This window comes from Geotrypetes seraphini, chromosome 15, assembly GCF_902459505.1.
Source record: "Geotrypetes seraphini chromosome 15, aGeoSer1.1, whole genome shotgun sequence".
Classification (NCBI taxonomy): Eukaryota; Metazoa; Chordata; class Amphibia; order Gymnophiona; family Dermophiidae; genus Geotrypetes; species Geotrypetes seraphini.
The window spans coordinates 23,995,362-24,016,091 of record NC_047098.1 but is presented as its reverse complement, the minus strand read 5'-3'; the positions used below and the strand labels follow the sequence as shown (position 1 = coordinate 24,016,091).

At 46.4% G+C, this 20,730-nt stretch overlaps 1 protein-coding gene across 1 annotated transcript in view; it reads left to right on the top strand.

Annotated features, from left to right (window-relative positions):
* The window catches only part of SAMD11 (sterile alpha motif domain containing 11), a 183,533-nt gene that overhangs the window by 152,808 nt on the left and 9,995 nt on the right, over positions 1 to 20,730 (top strand). The window contains 4 exon segments of the mRNA XM_033921680.1: positions 8,468 to 8,583; positions 8,728 to 8,806; positions 12,934 to 13,616; positions 15,303 to 15,427. Of these exon segments, the coding sequence (XP_033777571.1) occupies positions 8,468 to 8,583; positions 8,728 to 8,806; positions 12,934 to 13,616; positions 15,303 to 15,427 (1,003 nt within the window).

Sequence of the window (20,730 nt, the reverse complement as noted above, 5' to 3'; positions counted from 1 at the left end):
CAGTGGCCAATTCAGGTCCCAAGAACCTGGCAGAAACCCAAAGAGTAGCAATATCCCGTGATGTCATAAAGCCTGATTCCACCAATGCCTATAAGCCAACCTCATCAGTGATGTCACAAAGGCTTCATTATCCTATACTTGGCTCACATAAGAATCAGAGTATGAATGGGCCCAGCCATTGACCCTAAAGCCTTGCACTAAAGAATACTGGTGTAGAAGGACTGAGGTTTAGATAGACACTAAAGAAAGACATGGGATGGTTTCCCTTGGTTATCCGCGGGGACAGGAACGGTGATGAATTCTTTCACCGTGTCATTCTCTACTTCTAAACTAAGGGCAAATTGTTGTTTAGATCAGGGGAAGAGAGTAGTGAAAATATCAGCCATTTTTACAGTGCAGACTACCCTAGTTGCAGCTCTGAGTTGGACACATTTCCAGAGGTGCAATTGATTGTGCCTATGAGAAACATAGAAACATGATGGCAGATAAAGGCCAAATGGCCCATCCAGTCTGTCCATTATCTCTTCCTCTCTAAACTAAATTAAACCTTAAGTTTCTATACCGCATCATCTCCATAAAGATAGAGCTCGGCACGGTTTAAAGGTAAATTCAATGAGAGAAGAACATAATAAGAAATTAGATAGCTCTCTCTAAGAGATCCCACGTGACTATCCCAGGCTTCCTTGAAATCAGACATAGTCTAGAGCAGGGGTTCTCAGCCCAGACCTCAGGACACACCCAACCAGTCAGGTTTTCAAGATATCTATAATGAATATGCATGAAAGAAATTTGCACGCTTTACTTCTGTTTTATGGCTTTCCTAAAAACCTGACTGCCCAGGTATGTCCTGAGGACTATGAATGAGAACCCTTATTCTAGAAAAATTGGCAGATATGTGCTTAGTGAGCAATCTGGGTATTTTGCTTTGACTTACAAGCTCAGTTACTGACTCCCAGTGAGTTTTTTTTATCCCTTATCCCAGGAATACCATGCAAAGAATATCATTTTAGAGACTTCGGTACTGTGAAAATAATGGCATTTACATAAGTAGATTACAAATGGGTAAATGGTAATTTCATAATGGTGCTATTAAAGGAGTAGATGCTCCAGGATGAAGAGATTTCAAAGGAGGGGGGCATGATTTGGGCGAGTCCAAAAATTATACACGTAGCTCCCAATTTAGATTTTTAAAAATTCTAATGCCAGATTTTGCACCTGCTCTGAGACGCACACCTGTGTCGGATACCTTTCCATCAGTGATTCATCAAAAGATGGTATTTCATTCTGTTTTTTTGAAGTGGCTCCTCTTTGTGCAGTTTTGTAAAATTTGGCAAATATGTATTTTCCAGAAATTATATATATGGATATTTTGCAAGACTGACTCTTACACATGTAGATACCGATACTTATACATACAACACCCCACACGAGAATGCCCTTTTTCTGGACATGCAGCTTTTTTTTCCGTAAATATCTCTTTAGTAGGTATGACCATAATGATAGCAATCATACATATCTCGTATATAAGTAAAAACGTCAGCAGCGAGAACGCAATTAGCTCTGATTTGTGCACAGGCACATGGAACATCAAAAGCCAAAACGTAAGGCCTTAAAATATAAAGCATTTTTTTAAAGGTGTAATATCTTTCCCCACCCCATCCCAGTCATTGAGACTGAATTTTAATAATGACAATATCATTAAAGGTCATGGATTGGATATACCACAGGGATCTCAAAGTCCCTCCTTGAGGGCCGCAATCCAGTCAGGTTTTCAGGCTTTCCCCAATGAATATGCATTGAAAGCAGTGCATGCAAATAGATCTCATGCATATTCATTGGGGAAAGCCTGAAAACCCAACTGGATTGCGGCCCTCAAGGAGGGACTTTGAGACCCCTGATATACCACCTTTCTGTGGGTACAACTAAAGCAGTTTAAACACATTATATGCAGGTACTTTCCTGTCCTTGGTGGGCTCACAATCTAAGTCAGTGGAGTGGGGGCAGTGGAGGTTAAGCAGCGGCGCAGCGAGGGTCGGAGGTGCCTCCTCTCTGCCTCCCCTGCTCATTCCGCACCTCCCAGACCACACGTGTGCCCTGCCTTCCCACCCCCTTACCGCTTTAAATCTTCGCCAGTGCGAGCAGTTTCTCCGGCCTGCTGCTTGTGCTGGCGTTGCCTCTCTATCTGATGTCACTTCCTAGCTCCGTGACCCAGAAATGATTTCAGAGGGAACCAGGCAGCAGGCCAGAGTAGTTGCTTGCACTGGCAAACATTTAAAGAAGTATGGGAGGATGGGGAAGGGAGAGCACAAGTATGTGTGTGGGGGGACGGGGACAGAGAGGTGCCAGCACCCCCACCAAGGCGGCGCCCGGGGTGTTCTGCCCCCCCACCCCCCTCTTACTATGCCACCAGAGTTAAGTAATTTGCCCAGGGTCACAAGGAGTTGCAGTGGGAATTGAACTCGGTTCCCAGGTTCTAAGTCCACTACACTAACTATTAGGCTACTTTTCCACTAAGGAATTTATGCAGCAAACAATTGAAACAATAAGAACCCTATGCTGGATAAACAACAAGCAGTCAACATTAAAAGCAATTTTTAAATTAGATAAGACTAAACAAAATTAAAAATGATATGTAATTTTTGCCTAGTCTGTTGAGTGATGGCATTGTCCAGTATCCAGATCATACATAGCTGTTAAAATGAATGGCAAATATGTCTGCACTCCTGCACATCATTGTACGTGTTTTACAAAAGGCCCTACATTGAATAGAGCCTTTTGGAAAATTTCAGGGAAATACAGATGTCTTGGTCTGATGTCCCACTTACCACATAGAGGTGCTGGGCAAACATGGTTGTGAACTGTGGTCGTTCTTCAGTCTGTAACTACGGGTTGGTGGAAATCAAAGTATGGGCAAATCCCTTTCCACTTAGACCCTCACTTTTCTTCTTCTTCCCCCCAACACTTAGCTGAGCTTGATCACTGTAAGAAAGGCCGCTGTTAGACATGCTGGGGCCTAGAGCAGAAATTAAAAAGGCCCCCCCCCAATTCCTCTCCACCCTGCCCCCCTCCCCTAATTTCCCCACTCACCAATGTCCTCCCATCCAGCATCTCTCCCTTCTTCCTCCTTCCCTCCCTCCCTTCCACCCCCAGGTCCACCAAATGCCCTCTCATCCATCATCCCTCCCTTCAGTTTTTAAAACCAGCTTCTCCAGGGGGCCTCCGTGGGCCGGGATGTCATTTTCTTTCGCCCACCCAGTTCCGAAGCCCCCTTTGCCTGTAAAAAAGCAAGGAAGTCACCAGTGCAGCAGTGATTCTCTAGTGCTGTTCGCAGCCTCCTCGGCAATGCACTCTGCCAAGACCCATCCAAGCGGCAACAGGGAGGCAGACCATGGCTACTGGCAGCGCTAGAGAATCACTGCTGTACAGCAACCTCCTTGCATTTTTACAGGTGAAGAGGGTTTCGGAACTGGGTGGGAAGAAGGAAAAGACATCCCAGCCCTTGGGGGCCCCCCTAGAGCTGTGGGGCCCAGGGCATCTGCTCTGTTTGCCCTCCTCCTAATGCCGGCTCTGACTTTTAAACCACCAAGCCAGCTCCCCCCTCCCCCCCACCTGGGCCTGGCATTGACTGCCAGGCCACTTGCACACCTTCAGCTAGATTAAGGTAGGGAAATGTGCTGGAACAGTGTAGAGACCCAGTTCAAGCCCAGTAGCCTGGCATGCTTGTCTCTTGGCTATAATAAATGTTTCTCCTCTAGATTTAAATGTTTTACTTGCCACAGTGGCAACTTGATCCCCAGAGTAGTAGAACCAAGTACAGCCCCTGAATCTAAAAGAAAAACAGAATACCGGTGTGCAGCCCAGCATCTAAGGAAGAAACACATCATAAGATGAGAATTGTGGAGCTGGGACTACTTGCCTAGTATAGTGTATGCATATAACAGCCATATGAGTGTGCCAGGGTCATGAAATAGTTAAAGGCTGCCTGATTTCCTAAATTGTTTCCTATAAAGCTAACAGCATGTCTGCCAGTCTCCTCTCCCCATGATTATGGCTAATTACGATTGACGGGACATCTCCTAGCCTCCGTCAGGCAGCTTTAATTGGCCGTTATTCATCTGCGGGCTGTCCGGGGTGGCAGAGCACTTGGCAGCCCCACGACCAAGGCCTCGGCTAATTGTGAGGCCTCGGGGATTAGGGCAGGTGATTACACACTTCATGCTGTAATTACATAAGCATCACTTGGCCGCTGCCCTGGCTCCCAGTCGAAGGTCACGCGCTGCCTTACCTGAGATTAATTGGAGTGCGAGACGCTGGCGGAGCGCTTATGCGATTAGCATTAACTTTTCAGCAGCGACGGATCGATCGGTGGCTGGGCTCCAGACACGGCTGGCCCAGCAATTAGTTTAGAGGAGAGCGGGAAGTGGAAGGGCTCATTAGGGAACAACTGCAGGCAGGTCCTGTAATTTCATTTCTTCTTCTAAACCCCCCCACCCTGAAGCTCCCCCCCCCCACCTGCTGGTGGGACACTGAGCTGTGCTGGTAATGGTGCAGCACACAGGGGAACCCTGCAGTGCTGCAGATGGGATGTCTGGATAAGCTCTCAGCCTGTGGAGGAAGAGATTACCAGCAGCTCCCACCCAGGTTGTCTCTTTTCTACCCTGATTCTGTTGGCGTCTGATAATGTGGTTTGGGAATCAGGTTTTGGCTGTGGTTGGATCTGGAAGCCAGATTTTTTTTTTTTGGGGGGGGGGGTTACTGGAGAGGATAATTATGGGGCGGGTCCGAGCAACAAAAACCTACGGAGACGGGGAATGTTGCAACAACGTGGATAGAATGAATGAAAGCGTTTGAAAATCCAGGGATACGGGAGGGTTTTGTAAACTGTGCCATCACAAGGCGTAATCAGGACCATAGAGAGAGGGTGTGTGTGTGGCTAGGGAGACTGGAACTGTGAACCTGTCAGTATGGTGGTGTGCATGTGTCCGTGGTTTTCGGGTGCTGGGACATTTATGCCCTCTCATATCTTCTTCGCTCGCCCGTGTTCTTGAGCATGTGAATAGTGAAACGAAGCAACTGTTATACCTAAGGTCAAGCCTGGAAAAGTTACTAAAGACTATTTTTTTTCTTTGCATCAGGGCTACCAGCTAAAGGAAATGTTAATTACTGACCGTGTTTCTGATTTTTTACCATCACTTTTTATGCACGGCTGATCTGACCAAGCTGTGGTGTGCCCCTTTATTTCCTGAGGCCCTGATGCTCTAAAGCCCCTATTAAAATCCTGCGAGCCATTGTAGCGGCGATAAATTTTCCAATTTCTAAACGACGAGCGATGCTCCAAAAACTATGCATGCAAATGAGGTCCGCGGAAATACCATTTGATCAAGTCATTGGTGAAAGCAATTGCCACGTGCGCAGAATAGTTCACGGAAAGGCATGTGCGCTTGAGCCGGAAAAAGCTACTTAGTAAGCACACAGATCATAGGCATATGTAACACATCATAGGCACATGTCATAAGTATCATTGGAAGGACAGAGAACTACTAGCAAACCATGCAAATGTTTTTGTTTTTTTTACTCACACCAACCATTGGCCGACCCAGTCCTGCCAGTATAAAGTTTTAGCAAATGTGCCCAAGACATGCCTTTAACACACGCACCGGAGACTGCTTTTAACATATTCATATAGCAAGACATATATGCTTTTTTTTGGTGCTCCCCCTCCCTATAAAAGTACGATGCATATATCCCATACCTTTTTTTTATTTTTGTAAACTTCCACCTGCTGGCATACGCTTTTAACGCACACAGTGCAATGCTACCGGCATCTCAAGTTTCAAGTTTAATAAAATCACATTTCTAAGCGATGAACATTTTTTAAAAATTACAATCTTTGGGAAACAATACAGTACGTTAACAATTTTACATCCAAACAGACTAAAAGACATACTTAACAAACAGTAAACACAAGGAAAACAGAGGATGAAATACAAATTCCTTAAAGAAAAGTAAGACAATCAGGGAAAAACGAAAGGCAGGGAGAACAAAAAAAACACAATAAAATAAGAATTTTTAACCAGCAGATTGTTAACTAATTATCAAAAGCATCCTTAAAAAGAAAAGTTTTTAGATTACTCTTAAATTTCTCCAGATTACGGTCTTCCCTTAAGTAAATAGGGAGAGAATTCCAAGACTGAGGTGCAGTGACTGAAATAATGAATTGCCGTCTTGTATTAACAACCCTAAGAGATGGGATCATCAATAGATTTTGTTCATTGGATCTCAGCGTTCTATTTGGAATATACGGGATTAATAATTTATATATGAATGCTGGAGTTTTATAACATAGGGATTTAAAAGTAAGTATGCATAATTTGTATGTTATCCGGTGAGCTATAGGTAGCCAATGCGCTTTCCTAAGAAGAGGAGTTACGTGGTCGAATTTCCTAGTTTTAGTTATAAGATTAATGGCGGCATTTTGAATAATTTGCAAACGTTTTATTTCATTCAGAGAAATGCCCTTAAAAAGGGCATTACAATAATCAAGTTTAGAGATCACCAAAGAATGAATGAGAATATTAAGAGATTTAGAACATAAGAATTGTGAAAGTGAACGAATTTGGCGGTAATTTTGGAGCGTTAAAAGTCGTTGCTACATTTTGTGCCTCACCTGGCAATGTCTGGGCATCGGCCCAGAGTGCTTATTTTAATATTAATGAGATTGGTGTACTTCATTTCCATACTATTCTCAGAGGCTGCCACAGGGCACAGAAAAGACCGCGCAGAGCCATCTTGTGCATCGGAAGCTAAAACGTTGGTGCGCCAAACTGGTTAGAACGGGTTTAGTGACACACATTAAAGGCCTGAGCTCACTGCACTGGAGACACAGACCTGTCGTTTAGGATGTTCTTAGTGACTTGAAAAATATGTGGCGTGTATATTGGGCAAAATAACAAAAGCGATTCCTTTAATGTTTTGCTAGGGACATAAAATTAATTTCATGGATGTCTATTTTTGAGGTTTGACAGCCCTGTTTGAATAGTTTGGGGGCATCTCAGTCTTCCTGTGAAATCTGCTTAGGTTCAGGGCTGCTCCGAATCTTCTCACTTTGGTGTTTGGGCAGAAGAAGATTATGTCCTGCTGACAGGAAAGATGCGATTTCAGATGGCATCGTGGCGTCATTTTAATGTATGAGTGCCGTGGTGCATGCTGAGCATCTTAAGACAAAGCAAAGGGAAAGGGTACTGTGACGGGGGAAAGTTTTGCAGGGACAGATCTCAGCAAAGTTAATTCTGCCTTTCGTCTCTCCCTTTCCTGTGCAGCTCTCACAGTTTCGTCAAAAGCAGGAACAGCTTAAGGGGCTATGACGCTCTAAGCTGACTTTTGCACTGGCCCCCCTCCACCCCTGCAACTTGGTATCTCCCCCCCTCTCTCTCTCAAGTCTCCACCTCCTGCTGTACCAGGTGAGTCACTGGCTCAGGGCACTGGGGGTAAGGGGGTGCCAAAATCACTGTCCAGCATCTGTTCCACTAGAAGTTTGAAGGTAGACCGTACTGGGATTTTGGCACTCTTTATCACTGGTGCCCTGGCCCAGGGCCTCGCCTGCTCCGTAGATTGAGCTGACCCTGGTCAGAGGATATTTTAGCTCTCTTATACTAAGGTGTGCTAACTGATTTAGCGCACATTAAAGATTAGTGCATTCTAAATGTTAAGATGCCGACGTTATTCCAGTGGGGGGGGGGGGTGTCTTAGGGCTCTTTTTATCAAGCCGTGCTAGCGGGGGTTAACGCAAGCGACTTTTCATCACGCGCTAACCCCCGCGCTGGCCTAAAAACTACCGCCGGCGGTAGCAGCTAGCACCGCCGGCGGTTTAACGCGCGGCTTGATAAAAGGAGCCCTTGGTGTTTAGTACGTGCTAAATCCATTAGCGCACCTTGGTAAAAGGGGGCCCTAAATCCAAGCATTACGTGAGACTTATAAGATTACAGAGGCTGCATAAATTTGACAGAGCAATATTCATCAGAGCATTGGTTTGCCAAAACATTACTTCATGTTAAGTCTAATCTATTCTGCATTAGCCTCTTTGCACATAGATTTATTACATGTTGACATTCCTTTTTGACCTTTGGGTCTTTTCATTTTTTTGCATTTGGAAGTCCATTGGTTCTTTCCTCCTTTTGGTGTTTTTTTTTTAGACATTGTCTTCTTAGGGAACCCACCTCCTCTTTACCCCTGCTACTTTCTGCTCTCCCAACCATGTCCCTGAATGATGTCTGAGTTTCCATAGGTAAAAATAGGGTGGCTCCCTTATTTCTAACAGATGTTGGGTGGGTAAAAAGGAAGGCGAATCCTGAAAGTGAGTCTTCATCATAATAAGACCTCTTTCTAAGAAACAGCTGAGTTTTCCCTTCCATGTGTCATCATTTGCCCCAAGGCTGTCTGTAATCTGATTCTATCTTATTTTTCACAGGGAGATGTCGCATCCTCCTCCTCTGCTTTCACCTCAGACTGCCCCTCACATTGCACTAGGTCCCCACCTACGCCCACCCTTCCTCGGGGTGCCTTCTGCCCTGTGCCAGGCACCAGGTGAGTTGGAGCGCTGCCTCCTAGTGGAAATATACTGTCAGGAGCGGAGGCAGGGCTTTTAAACAGCTTATGTGAATGCTAGGGGGGAGAGGAAAAGGGACGCACTCTGGGCCTTTGCACTTACCTGATCATCTCTGTCTCTAGGATACGGGTTTTTGCAGCCAGCGCAGGCAGAACTGTTTGCACGACAGCAAGAGATGCTGCGGAAACAAAACCTTGCCAGGTAATCCTAGGCCTGGAAGTACAAGCTGATACATCCTCTGCTTCCCTCTCCTCTAGAGCTGCCAAGTTACTCAGTTCCAAGACGAAGATTAAAGGCCAGTCCTGGATTTCCGACAGTCCATTATGGGGCTTTATACTGCAATACTGATTTCAGTGGTGGAATCAGGGACCACAAATAGTGTGCTTTTAAGGTCTGGGTTCAAAAGCTAGACCGGCTAAAAAGTTTTCCTACTAAAACTGAGTAACATAGCAGCTCTGCCTCCTTCTCTCTTTCCTTTGAGCACATACTGACTTATTTTCTCTTTCTTGCTTTCCTGTGGTTAAAAACTGATATACAGTATGTAGCCAATATACACTTGCTCCTCCGTATTTACAAATTCCGTATCTACGGATTCGCTTATTCATGGTTTTTGATCATAAAATATATTTTCATTTTTCAGGCTATTTTAAGCTCCCCCCTTAAGCCTTACCTGTTGATCTAGCGGGTTTTCGGGGCAGGAGCGATCTTCCCACGCTCCTGCCCCGTAGAGATCGCTCACAGGAAATAGCTCGAGAGACTACGGGAACTCAAGGCAGCCATTTCCTGTGAGCGATCTGCATGGGGCAGGAGCGTGGGAAGATTGCTCCTGCTCCGAAAACCCACTAGACCACCAGGTAAGGCTTAAGGGAGGGCTTACAGGGCTTAAAATAGCTGTGGGAAGAGAGGGTTAGGGGCAGAACCGGCTTAAATATTATTCGCGTTTTTTTAATATTCGTGGGCCGGCTCTGCCCCGAACCCCCGCGAATACGGAGGGGGAAGTGTACAATGTTTGTATCACCGAACTTAAAAAAAGGAAATTTACAAAAACACAAAATAAAACTAAAAGCTAGCCATTTATAAGTAGAGCTTTTGATCCTAAGGATTTAGCATTAGAAAATGTAGGGGTTTATTTTTCAGGCAGGCAAGAAAAATATGGGTTTATTAGTGCATTTAAATTGCAAAATACAATTGTGTGTTGTTTTAGGTGGATTCCATCGAATGATTCAACAACGCTCTACACCTTCTTCAACATTCCCAGCACACTGTCTCAAGTTCTCTCCTCATTCCTACAGCTGCCACATAACATATCCTTTCTTAGTCTCACTTCCTGACTGTATTCCCTACACCTCTTCCAAGTTCTCATTTTCACACTTTGTCCCACAGTCTTCACTTGCCCTCCCAAACCCAGCTCGAGTCTGCAGGCATCTTTCTTTCCCTCCTCTCAATAGTTGCTTTCACTCTACTAAAACTAAACCAACAACCAAAATCTGTAGTTCAGTTTCAGCCGAAACTGAAACCAAACCTCCCCTCCCCCCCCCCCCCCCGACAATCACTTTTGGCACCCCCATTTGCCTCCCTTGCAATCACTCTCAGTTCTTGCACCCACCCACTACCACCTTCCACCCATCACACAAAGGTCCTCCCTAGGCTTACCTTTAAATCTCCTTGTGGTCTAGTGGTGATCCCCAGTTGCTCTTGATCCTACTGATTCTGCAGCCAAAATGGCTGCCGGGACTTCCTGGGCAGCCTTGCGAGACTGCTGTGGGAGGTTCCAGTAACCATGTTGAGACTGGAAATAGCATAAGTAGGAGTGACTGGAAATTGAAACCAGCATAAGCAAGCACAATCCCAAAATGGCTGCCAGGACTTCCTGGGCAGCCTTGCGAGACTGCTGTGGAGAGGTTCCAGTAACTGTTGAGACTGGAAATAGCATAAGTAGGAGAAACCAGTATAAGCAAGCACAATCCCAAAATGGCTGCCAGGACTTCCTAATAGGCTGCTGTGAAAAATCCCAGCAGCAGTGTGTGGTCAGGGCCTTCAGGGGATTCGCCCCAACCTGTAAAGGCCCTGAGGGCACTGCTCTGAATTTTATTGGTTGAGAAGGCAACAGGCAGATGCTGCTCAGCTAATCAAATTCAGATCAGTACTGTCAGGGTCTTCAGGGAGGGGTCGGAGAATCCCCAGACTGAGAGCCCAGATTTTTTTTGTTTGTTTGTTTGTTTGTTTACTTTTTGTTTGATGTGGTTGAGCAGGCTGCCTACTCAAGAAATCATACTATATCAAGCAAAAAATAAAAAAGCAGGGCTATAGAGCTGGGGATTCACTGAATCCCCTAAAACCCTCACTGCACGCCACTGCCCGGCAAAGGGCTGCAGATCCATAAGGGGCAAGAGTGAACTGGGGTTCAGTTTTGGCTTGAAGGACCACCAGGAGATTTAAAGGTAGGCCTGGGTAGGCACTGAGTGCTTGTGAAGGAGGGGGTTTGGTTTCAGCCAAAATGGTATTGGATCAGTTTTGGTGCTGAAACCGAAATTCAGTTGGCCTCTATTCCACTTACCTATCCCAAGGCCTCTTTTCCCCACCAGTCCTTTTCTCTCATTCTCCACAAGCCTCTGCTCTTTCCCTGTAGTCCTCCTATAAGATTCATACCCAATGAGTCTCCCTCCCCGACTCTTCCAAGCTCTTGTTTTCTCCTCCTCACTCATCTTTCTCTCCATACCATCATCTAGGCCTTGCTAGCTACCCCCCATCCAAACTCCATCCTTATACTCATCCCTTCTCTTTCTTACCAAAGTTCCCACTCAACTCCCCACCAAACTGCAAAAATCTTGCTGTACCCCCTTCCCAAACATGTGCCTCCTTCCTCTTTTCTTAACTCATTACCCCAGTCAGGACAGACCTATAGTTCTTCTTTCCTTCATCTGTGTCGTCACCTCCTCCACACCTTTCCTCAATGAATGCTTCCTTCAGTAGAGGAAGCCCTTGCTACTGGTGCTGTCATTGAAGTGTTCCCCACCCCCACATTTGCTTGCATTTGAGCATTCTCGGAACTCATGGGCAGGCTGAACTCCGACATTGATCTCATTCATCGTGAAATTGGAATTGGAGCTAAGTCTGTCTGTGGATTTTAAGCAATCTCCAGCTGCTGAAGAGGCACCACCGCCCTTCATGACCCCTCTGCTCTTACACAAATGGTGCAGCAACTGCATGACAATAAGCACAAGTTTCAGGGGTTTTCTGTTACAACTGGAAAACCCATATTCTCCATCAGGGTTGATTTCTTTTTCCTGGCATTTCTGGTTATAACTGAAATTATCAGCACTTAAGTGGCCAAGTACTGACTCCGCCTCCAGAACACTCCCAAAATAGTGCTTTAAGCACTAATGGGTCATTTTCAGCGGCACTAACTGGTTAAGTGCTGCTGAAAATGACTAGTTCGCCCCAGACAGACAATTTAATTGGCCAAAAACCAGTTTGAGTAAGCGAAAGAAGATGAGGATCCGAGTGCCTTGTAGACTGGAGAGACTGTGTTTAATCCTTGAAGCTTGCACACGTAACTGAGTGTTTCATGCTTGTTGCCCAAATTACATGGGCTGTGAGTCTATTCTAGCATCTAAGAGGTCGATATTGCCACCAAAAATGTCAGTTATTCACTGACTGAGGTGTAGCTGGCTCAAGAAATATGGAAGTTTATTGTTAACGCCTAGATATGGCCTGGCACTGAATTTCTGGGCATAACTGAGTTTCACTGGCTGAATATTGACTCCAGTGTGCCTACATTTAGGTATGCCACGTAAGCAGCAGACATTAACGTGTGCATCTAAATGCAACACTTGGGTACAAAACTTACAGCATTCTATGTATGGACGCTTTCATGCCCTGCCCAGGCTCCTCCCCCTGTGCACATCCCTATTGATTTAATTATTTATATTCCGCATATCCTACAATTCTGTGTGGATTACAAATTATTCAGGTACTCAAGCATTTTTTCCTATCTGTCCCGGCGGGCTCACACTCTATCTAATGTATCTGGGGCACTGGGGGGATCAAGTGACTTGCCCGGGGTCACAAGGAGCAGAGCGGGATTTGAACCCACAACCCCAGGGTGCTGGGGCTGTAGCTCTAACCACTGCACCATACACTCCCCTATACATTTACACGCTAAGGTAGTTGTGCTTGTAAGTTATAGAATACCGCGGAGTGCTGTAACGGCTCATGCTAGTTTTCTTCAACTTCTGTTTGCGATGGGGCACCTAACTTTTGGCGACTCATTATAGAAGGCCAGGGTGTGTGCTCACAACTACTTATCTTCTTCCTCTTCTCTCTAGACTGGAGATGTCATCTGAGATCATCCGGCAGAAGGAGCTGGAGAACCTCCATCGGCACAGGCTTCTGTCTGCTGAGCCCCTGACCCTTCACCCCAGCTTACCCCCAGACCACCCAGCCCTGCGCAGCATTCATGACATTCCAGAAGGACAGGCACTGCGCGAGGAGCTTTCTCGCAGAAACGCAATGCTCGTGCTACGGCACAGCAACACCCCACTGCTGTCCTTGAGCCACCTTGGGGGCCCCACTGCCACACCGCCTAAAGAGCCAGGGACAGAAAGGCGGAGGGGCACAAGGAAGTCGACACCGACCCAGGCCGAGGCACCAAACAACCCCAGGGAAACTAAAGAGCCAGCGGAAGTTCAGGGCCGGGACAGTGCAACAGACTGCATTGAAGAAGAGACAAAAGATTCAGAGAGCGACATAGACACCAACGAGAAGGCCGAGAGTAGCAGCTCGGCCAATGAGCCCAAGGAAAGCAAAGACACGGTGAAAGCCTGCGAGGGCAACAAGGAGCTGACTGAACTTCCCTCTTCCCAAAGCGTGTCCTGCAGCTCCCCCAGCCACCTGCTAGGCCCGGGCATCAGTAAGAATGAAATGAAGTATGTCCCGCCTGGCTCCCTGCCAACTCCACAGCCACTGCCCTTTGCATTACCATACACCGTCAGCCCGTATTTTCATACAGGTAAGTGATGGCTGGTTAAGGACACCTTCTCTCTTACCAAAAGTGTTCACACAGTCCCCTGGGGTATAGGTCTGAGTATAGCAACCCATAAAAGAGAAACCATGAGAATGTGAGCCCTGAGTTATTATGGGGGCTTGATAGGAAGATTGGTGGAGGGAAGGGATGAAGGGATTGAGAGGAAAGAGGAGCTAAGCATATAGGGAGTTGAGAAGAGCTAATTTTATATATAACAGGCATATCTGTAACTATACAGTAAATGGTTTATTTCATGAGGGAGCAATAGGTGATAAATGAAAGCAAAGCTTGGAATACTCTCTGGGAGATTCTCCCCCAGTGTCTTGGGTAAACTCTGAGGTTGCTTAAATCCAAAGCTCTCAACTAGTTCAGAGGCACCGATTCTGTCTGCACTGGGAGTGTGTAAAATGTGTGTCTCTGTGGAACAGTTCTCTCATTGCGCTCCTTGCGTGACTGTCAGCTGCTCTCCGTGACTGACCTTGTCCTCTCAACACATGAGCAATAGGCTTTCTGCCCTCAGGAGAGGCGATGGATGGAGCACGCAGCAGAATAAAATCCCTTTTATTGATCGGCCGGGGCCGCAGAGCAATTATCTGAAGCCGCCAGTGTGACTCAGCTGCTGAGTCTGGCTCCGGCTCCAAGTCCTGGGGGAGGAGGGGCACAATGGAGGTCTTATTGATGGAAATGATCATTGAAGCATAGTGCTTGGGTCCCCCAAATAGCTACAGCAGGGACTCCTGGAGCGTTTCTTCTTTCAGTGCTGGTGATCTGCTCAGGGGCCCCAGCTTGCAGTCTGTGTGTATCGAGGGAGAGAGAGCAGCTACAGCAGGACTTAATTTTGGCAGATTCTGCCCTGGTAGGCCCATGGTGAAAAGAACACTCTTGCAGTTTGTCAGTTTTGACCCTCAGGAGTGCTTCTAAGAGCACACAGCTGCTGATCCTGCACTCTTCCTTCGAACTATGCCATGCTTTATAGCTGCTTGGAGACGTTACACCTCATCTGGAAACAGCTGGCCTGATTGCCTCTGAGACACTAGCTCCAGCTGCAGGGGCCCTGCTTTAAATCACTGAGTTTAATTCCATTTCCGTCAGTTGGTCAATAAAACTGCCATATTGTTAATCTGTGCACAGCACCGGTGGCATTTCTGGATGGATTCAGGTACGTTTACAAGGAAGTTCCCCAGCTGTGGAAGCCAATAGTTCTGTTAGGTCCCTGAAATAAATGCTACAAACCTGATGAGGGATGTATAACCTTCCAAAGCAAATCACAAATATTAGGAAATGGGTCTGTGCCATGCTTTCTGTCCTGTAAAAATTCTGGAAAGGAGTTAGTTCTAAGACAGGCTCTCGAGAGGAAGAGAGAGGTGATCTGGAGATCCTATTGGAAAGGGGGACGGAAGTTGGAGGGCAAGGGTCTGAAGAGTGCTTGGTTTGGCTGAGATTTTCCATTCTGCTCCTTCAGGGCACGATCTGCACTACAGCTGCGGAACATTACACATATGAAACGCATTAGCTGAGACATTTTTCCAAACTGGGGACCTGTGGGAGGCCGAGGCCGCCAGCTGACCCTGCCTGCACTTTAATTGACAGATCGTTAAAGAGGGATGTGTGACTGCCAAGGGTTCTGGGCGAGGGAATGATTTATGCATCCTCTGTCTTCTCCTGCTGCAGGCGCTGTTGGAGGGCTCTTCCTGGATGGTGAGGAGAGCTCAGCCCTGGAGGACCTCAGTAAGTGGACGGTGGATGATGTGTGTGGCTTTGTGGGCAGCCTGACAGGCTGTACCGAGTACACACAGGTAAGAGTATGCCTACAGAAGACCCCCATGGCTCCCTCCGCTGTGTGCTGAACCCCATCTTCCTTCTGCTTAGGGACCTCTTGACGTGGTTGTTTTATTAGCTGGCTGTATGTTCTGTAAAGTCTGATTTTAGGGGGGGGGGAGCAACTTCCTGTTTCTTTAGACTGCCAGCTCAGTCAGAACTGGGACTTGTTTCTGGTGCTGCCTTAAACTTTTCTTTCACAATTACATAAGGATTTTTATTTTGCCCTGTTTTTATATCACATCCTAAGGTACTCAGCTTGGCCATTACAAGTCTTTTTGGTCAGAGGAGCAGAGTCCCGGCTGGGAGGATTGCCACAGAGCCACTGGCTGGCCCATTAATATGCTGTCGTAAATATTCAGTCATTGGCGGTTAGCGTTTTTTTTTTGGCAGGCAGTGGCATGTCTGAGCCCTGACACTAAAGGTCTGGGTTTTTGCAGCCGGTTAGCGTTGCCTGATTAAATGTGATATTCTGCAATTAACCATCTTAAGTGAAACCAGATAACGATAAGACAGAGTTCTGTGTGGTCTGATTCATCTGGTTAACTTAAGACGGTTAATTGTTGAATATTGGCACTTAACCATATAAGTTATCGGTACGTAACCATATAAGTGCTGACTCTTGCCCCTGGACCACCCACAAACTAGCTGGCTACAGCTTTAGTGGTTAATGCTGAGAACCAGTTTGTGCTACTGAATACCAGGGATAGACCCATACAAGCATTTAACCGGGCAGGAGCCTCTCCTGCCCAGTTAAATCACTTCAAATACCGATCTTGCTGTTTTAAGTTTTATTGCTCGTTTTCCACGTCATCTGGATGCAGCTGCTGCTTGGGAGTCCCAGCTCTCTGTTAGTTAAAAATCACAAGCTGTTCATTTTCCTTCACTGCTGCAAAAAGCAAGACCCTCTACCCTACTGCTTCTTTCTCCATTAATCCTCCCCCAGGCTTTCTTGAATTCTGTTACTGTTTTTGCCTTCACTACCTCCCATGAGAGGCCCTTTCATGCGTTCCCCCACCCTTTCTGTGAAGAAATGTTCTGTTACTCATGAGTCTATCCCCTTGTATGGCTCATGTCATTTCCTCTCCCAGAATGTCCTTTTTACTGAAAAATGTTTGCCTCTCGTGCATTATTTGAGCTATCTGGCTAGATCTTACCTAAGATTGTACCAAAGTTGACAGTTCATCTCTGGATTGGTACAAAAACACAATCTGAACTTTATACTGCATTTCAACTATACAGTAACCACATATGGAGAACCCCCCCTCCCCCCAAGGATTTTAGCTACTAGGCCTAGTACTGCAAGTTCTAGGCAGCCCACATGGTCACTTTCAGTTTAATCACTTACCTGAATGTCTTGTAACCCAAGTCTTTTGCACTAGACTTATTTGTTTTGCTTTATATATTTTTTTTGATTACTCTTTTTATTTTGTAACAGATATTTTTGGTGGAGGAGCCATTCTGTGTTATGTATAGGGATCTAAGAGAGAGAGGAAGAGGATATTACAGGCAGGGGCGAGAAGAACATAAGAACATAAGAACATAAGAAGTTGCCTCCGCTGAGGCAGACCATAGGTCCATCCTGCCCAGCGGTCCGCTCCCGCGGCGGCCCATCAGGCCCATCGCCTGAGTAGTGGTCTATATCTATCTATACCCTTCAATCCCTTTTTCTTCTAGGAATCTATCCAAACTTTCTTTGAAACCATTTAATGTTTTCTTGTCTGTTAGGCAGAGAAGAAGGTGCTGGATTTGAGAGAATAAAGAGGGAGCTTTATACCAGAGCCACTGGAAACACTTGTATATTTTACAGTAAAGGGCGGGAGGGGGGTAAGAAGCTAGGGGCTAGTGAGTGACTGAGAAGTGAACAGAATGCATTACTGAGCCGGTCAGCACTGCTGTCTTGTCTGGGTTGAGGGGGGGGGGAGCGGTATATACTGTCAGTATTAGTTTAGTAAGAGGTCTGGAAATTCTCAGGCCTTCCGGGCAATAGAAGGGGCTAAGCAGAGTCCAGATGTACAGCTGTTGGTCTAGTTGGAAAGTGGGATGGGAGGGACTTCATCCTTTCCCTCCTTACAAGCCATCTCTACCTTACAAGCCACCTGCTTGTGTCCAGCAAGCCTGCCTAACACTGCAGGCAGGAAGAGTCTGGCCAGAGCTCGGGACTGCATCTGTAGGACCTCCGAGCATGCGTGTGTGTGATGCCATTGCATCGCATCCACACATGCTCGGAGGCCCTCCAGGCACGGTCCCGAGCTCAGGGATGGAGAGGAAACAAGGTTTGTCTGGGGGCAGGGCCTCGGGCCCTCTTTTACAAATGTGGTAACCCTAATTTTGCCAGGCTGTAGATGGAGTGGTTGAACGCATGGTCTCATCCCTTGACTGTGGAGGGGGGATGTTACTACTTAGGAGAAGTTGAACACAACCCTAGGAACGAAACAGTTTTGGTAATGATGTCCCCCCCCCCTCCTATGGCTGTAAGGCAAAGCTCACTCTGGTTTCTGCTTAATGTAATACTTCTATTTTATGTTTTAACACTACATTCAGTAGAGGCATGGCTGGGGGGGTCCTCCAGGCTTGGCCTGGCCTGGCCTGATGTAACTTCCTGATGTGGCTTCCAGGTCAGCTGCAGGCAGCATGTGAGAGTTGCTGCCGGCAGCAGGGGCACAAGGAGCAGGGCTGGACCATCAACATCGTTTGCCCTAGGCCCAGCTTTGTCTTCTGGTGGCCCAGAGTACTGAGAACTAGATTCGGCTCGGAGGTTGTGATACTGTGTCAGAATAGAAGCCATTACTGAACAGTACCTTGTGTGTCAGAGCAGCTAGGGAGTTAAAAGGAGCTGGCGTTAAAAAGGATTTTTTTTTTGTAGCAGCAGCCAGAGCCTCTATTTAACAGCTTTCAGCTGTCTGAAAAGCCAGAATGTGTGTTGGGGGTGGAGAGGCTGCACAGCCCTCCCCTCTGTTCCTGCTTCCAAAACCACAGAGCAGATGCCAGAGTCCCTCTGCCAGGGAGCGTGACGGATGTAGCACAGCTTCCCTCCAGCACATCTTCTCCACAAAAAGCTCAAGACAGGAATTCCTCTTTCCAGTTGTTGCCTAGGTGGCCTCCCCCAGACACGCCTGTGCTGCTGCCACAGGGCCTTAGGGCTTGTTTATGTGGCGTAGTGAAGTAAGACTTTGGCTAGAGGCCCAGGCCAGCTTCAAAAGGAAGAGAGAAACATGGCTTTTATGCTCTCTGCCCTACCCAAGGCTCAGCGTCCCCTGCAGGGTGTGCTCCTCTCCTACTCGGAGAAGGCAGGCCTTTCGTTCACGCTAGCTCCCAAAGCACTTGAACAACACATGTGCAAACCACAGCCAAGGTGCAAGCTGCTAGTCAAGATCTATCTAAAAAAGCTGAAGATGGCTGTGTTTCAGCAGCGTTTGGGAGTTAGGTTGAGAAACCAGAACTGAGATGAGGCCTGTGATGTCCCTAATGCCACAGTTACAGCTGCAGCATTTTCACTTTGCTGCACAATTGCAGGAAATTAGCCATGCCCACCTTACTACTCCACTCATTCTGTCACTTTTTTGCTGCTTCACCTTGGAGAGGGGGAGCAGGTTCAAGCAACCCCCATCACCTTTCTTTCCAAAAGAGCTCTATATGCAATATCCACTCTTCCCCCCCCCCAAACTGGAATTAAAACTAGTTAATAGCATCAGCCAACCCCCAATTAAGCCAAATAGAACAGAACCTCGGTCGAAATCCTTCACCTCCACCCTGTGTAGAGAAACATCTTTAATCACGGCTGTGGCATAAAATTAGGATATTTGCCCTTGTGACCCCCTTATCTATTGCAAATGCAAGCAGTGTCTCACTTCCAGCTCATCACATATTAGCTTTCCCACGTATTCACCATTATAAGACCCCCAGGGACCCCTGAAGAAGACTTTTTGTTGAAACGCAGACCGTGTTGGGGCCTGCATCTCTAGCGGACTAGGTCCTTTAAGGCTTTTATGTGGATTACTTTACTTTTATGTGGATGATTTTAGTGTACCTTTGGAACTTTGACATTTTCAAATAAAGTCCATTAAGGAACATCGTCATTCCATAGAGTTTCTTTTGGTTTCTTCTGGATTTTCTTCTCTGTGGATATTTTGGGTTCATTTTTTTTTATTTTTGCCCTTGTGACTCACCATGCATTTCAGCAACACAGACAAATGCCACCACCAGACATGAAAAAATGTTCAACCTGTGTGTAGCAAATCAAAATTAAAAGCTCAGACAATTACAACCTAGCCTATGAAACACTACATTATGCCCTAGATACACCTTTGATTGGGAAGATCGGACAAGCAGGATTGGGATCCTTGGTCACACTTGCAAAACACAGAAAAAAGTGATAGACTAGAAACAGAAGCATGAAGACAGAAAATGAACTAGAAATTCCACATATTTTACTAAAATACACATACACACCAGAATTCTATAAATGCCACTGAGTTTTGAATGCAAATTTGAGCATGCACCCAACTTAATTAAACAAGTCCTAATAAATGGCTTAAGCACGTCTAAGCATTAATTGGTTTTAATTTAAAATTATATGGGTAAATTTAGAACATAAAAATTGCTGCTGCTGGGTCAGACCAGTGGTCCATCATGCCCAGCAGTACGCTCACGCGGCGGCCCCAGGTCAAAGACCAGTGCTCTAAAATGAGTCTAGCCTCACCTGTGTACGACCCAGTTTAGCAGGAACTTGTCTAGCTTAGTTTTGAAACCCTGGAGGGTGTTTTCCCCTACAACAGACTCCGGAAGAGCGTTCCAGCTCTCCACCACTCTCTGGGTGAAGAACTTCCTTACGTTTGTACAGAATCTATCTCCTTTCAACTTCAGAGAATGCCCTCTCGTTCTCCCTACCTTGGAGAGGGTGAACAGTCTGTCTTTATCTACTAATATTCCCTTCAGTATTTTGAATGTTTTGATCATGTCCCCTCCCAGTCTCCTCTTTTCAAGGGAGAAGAGGCCCAGTTTCTCCAATCTCTCACTGTACGGCAACTCCTCCAGCCCCTTAACCATTTTATTCGCTCTTCTCTGGACCCTTTCAAGTGGTACTGTGTCTTTCTTCATGCACGGCGACCAGTGCTGGATGCAGTACTCCAGGTGAGGGCGTACCATGGCCTGGTACAGCGGCATGATAACCTTCTCCGATCTGTTTGTGATCCCCTTCTTTATCATTCCTAGCATTCTGTTCGCCCTTTTTGCCGCCGCAGCGCATTGCACAGACGGCTTCATTGACTTGTCGATCAGA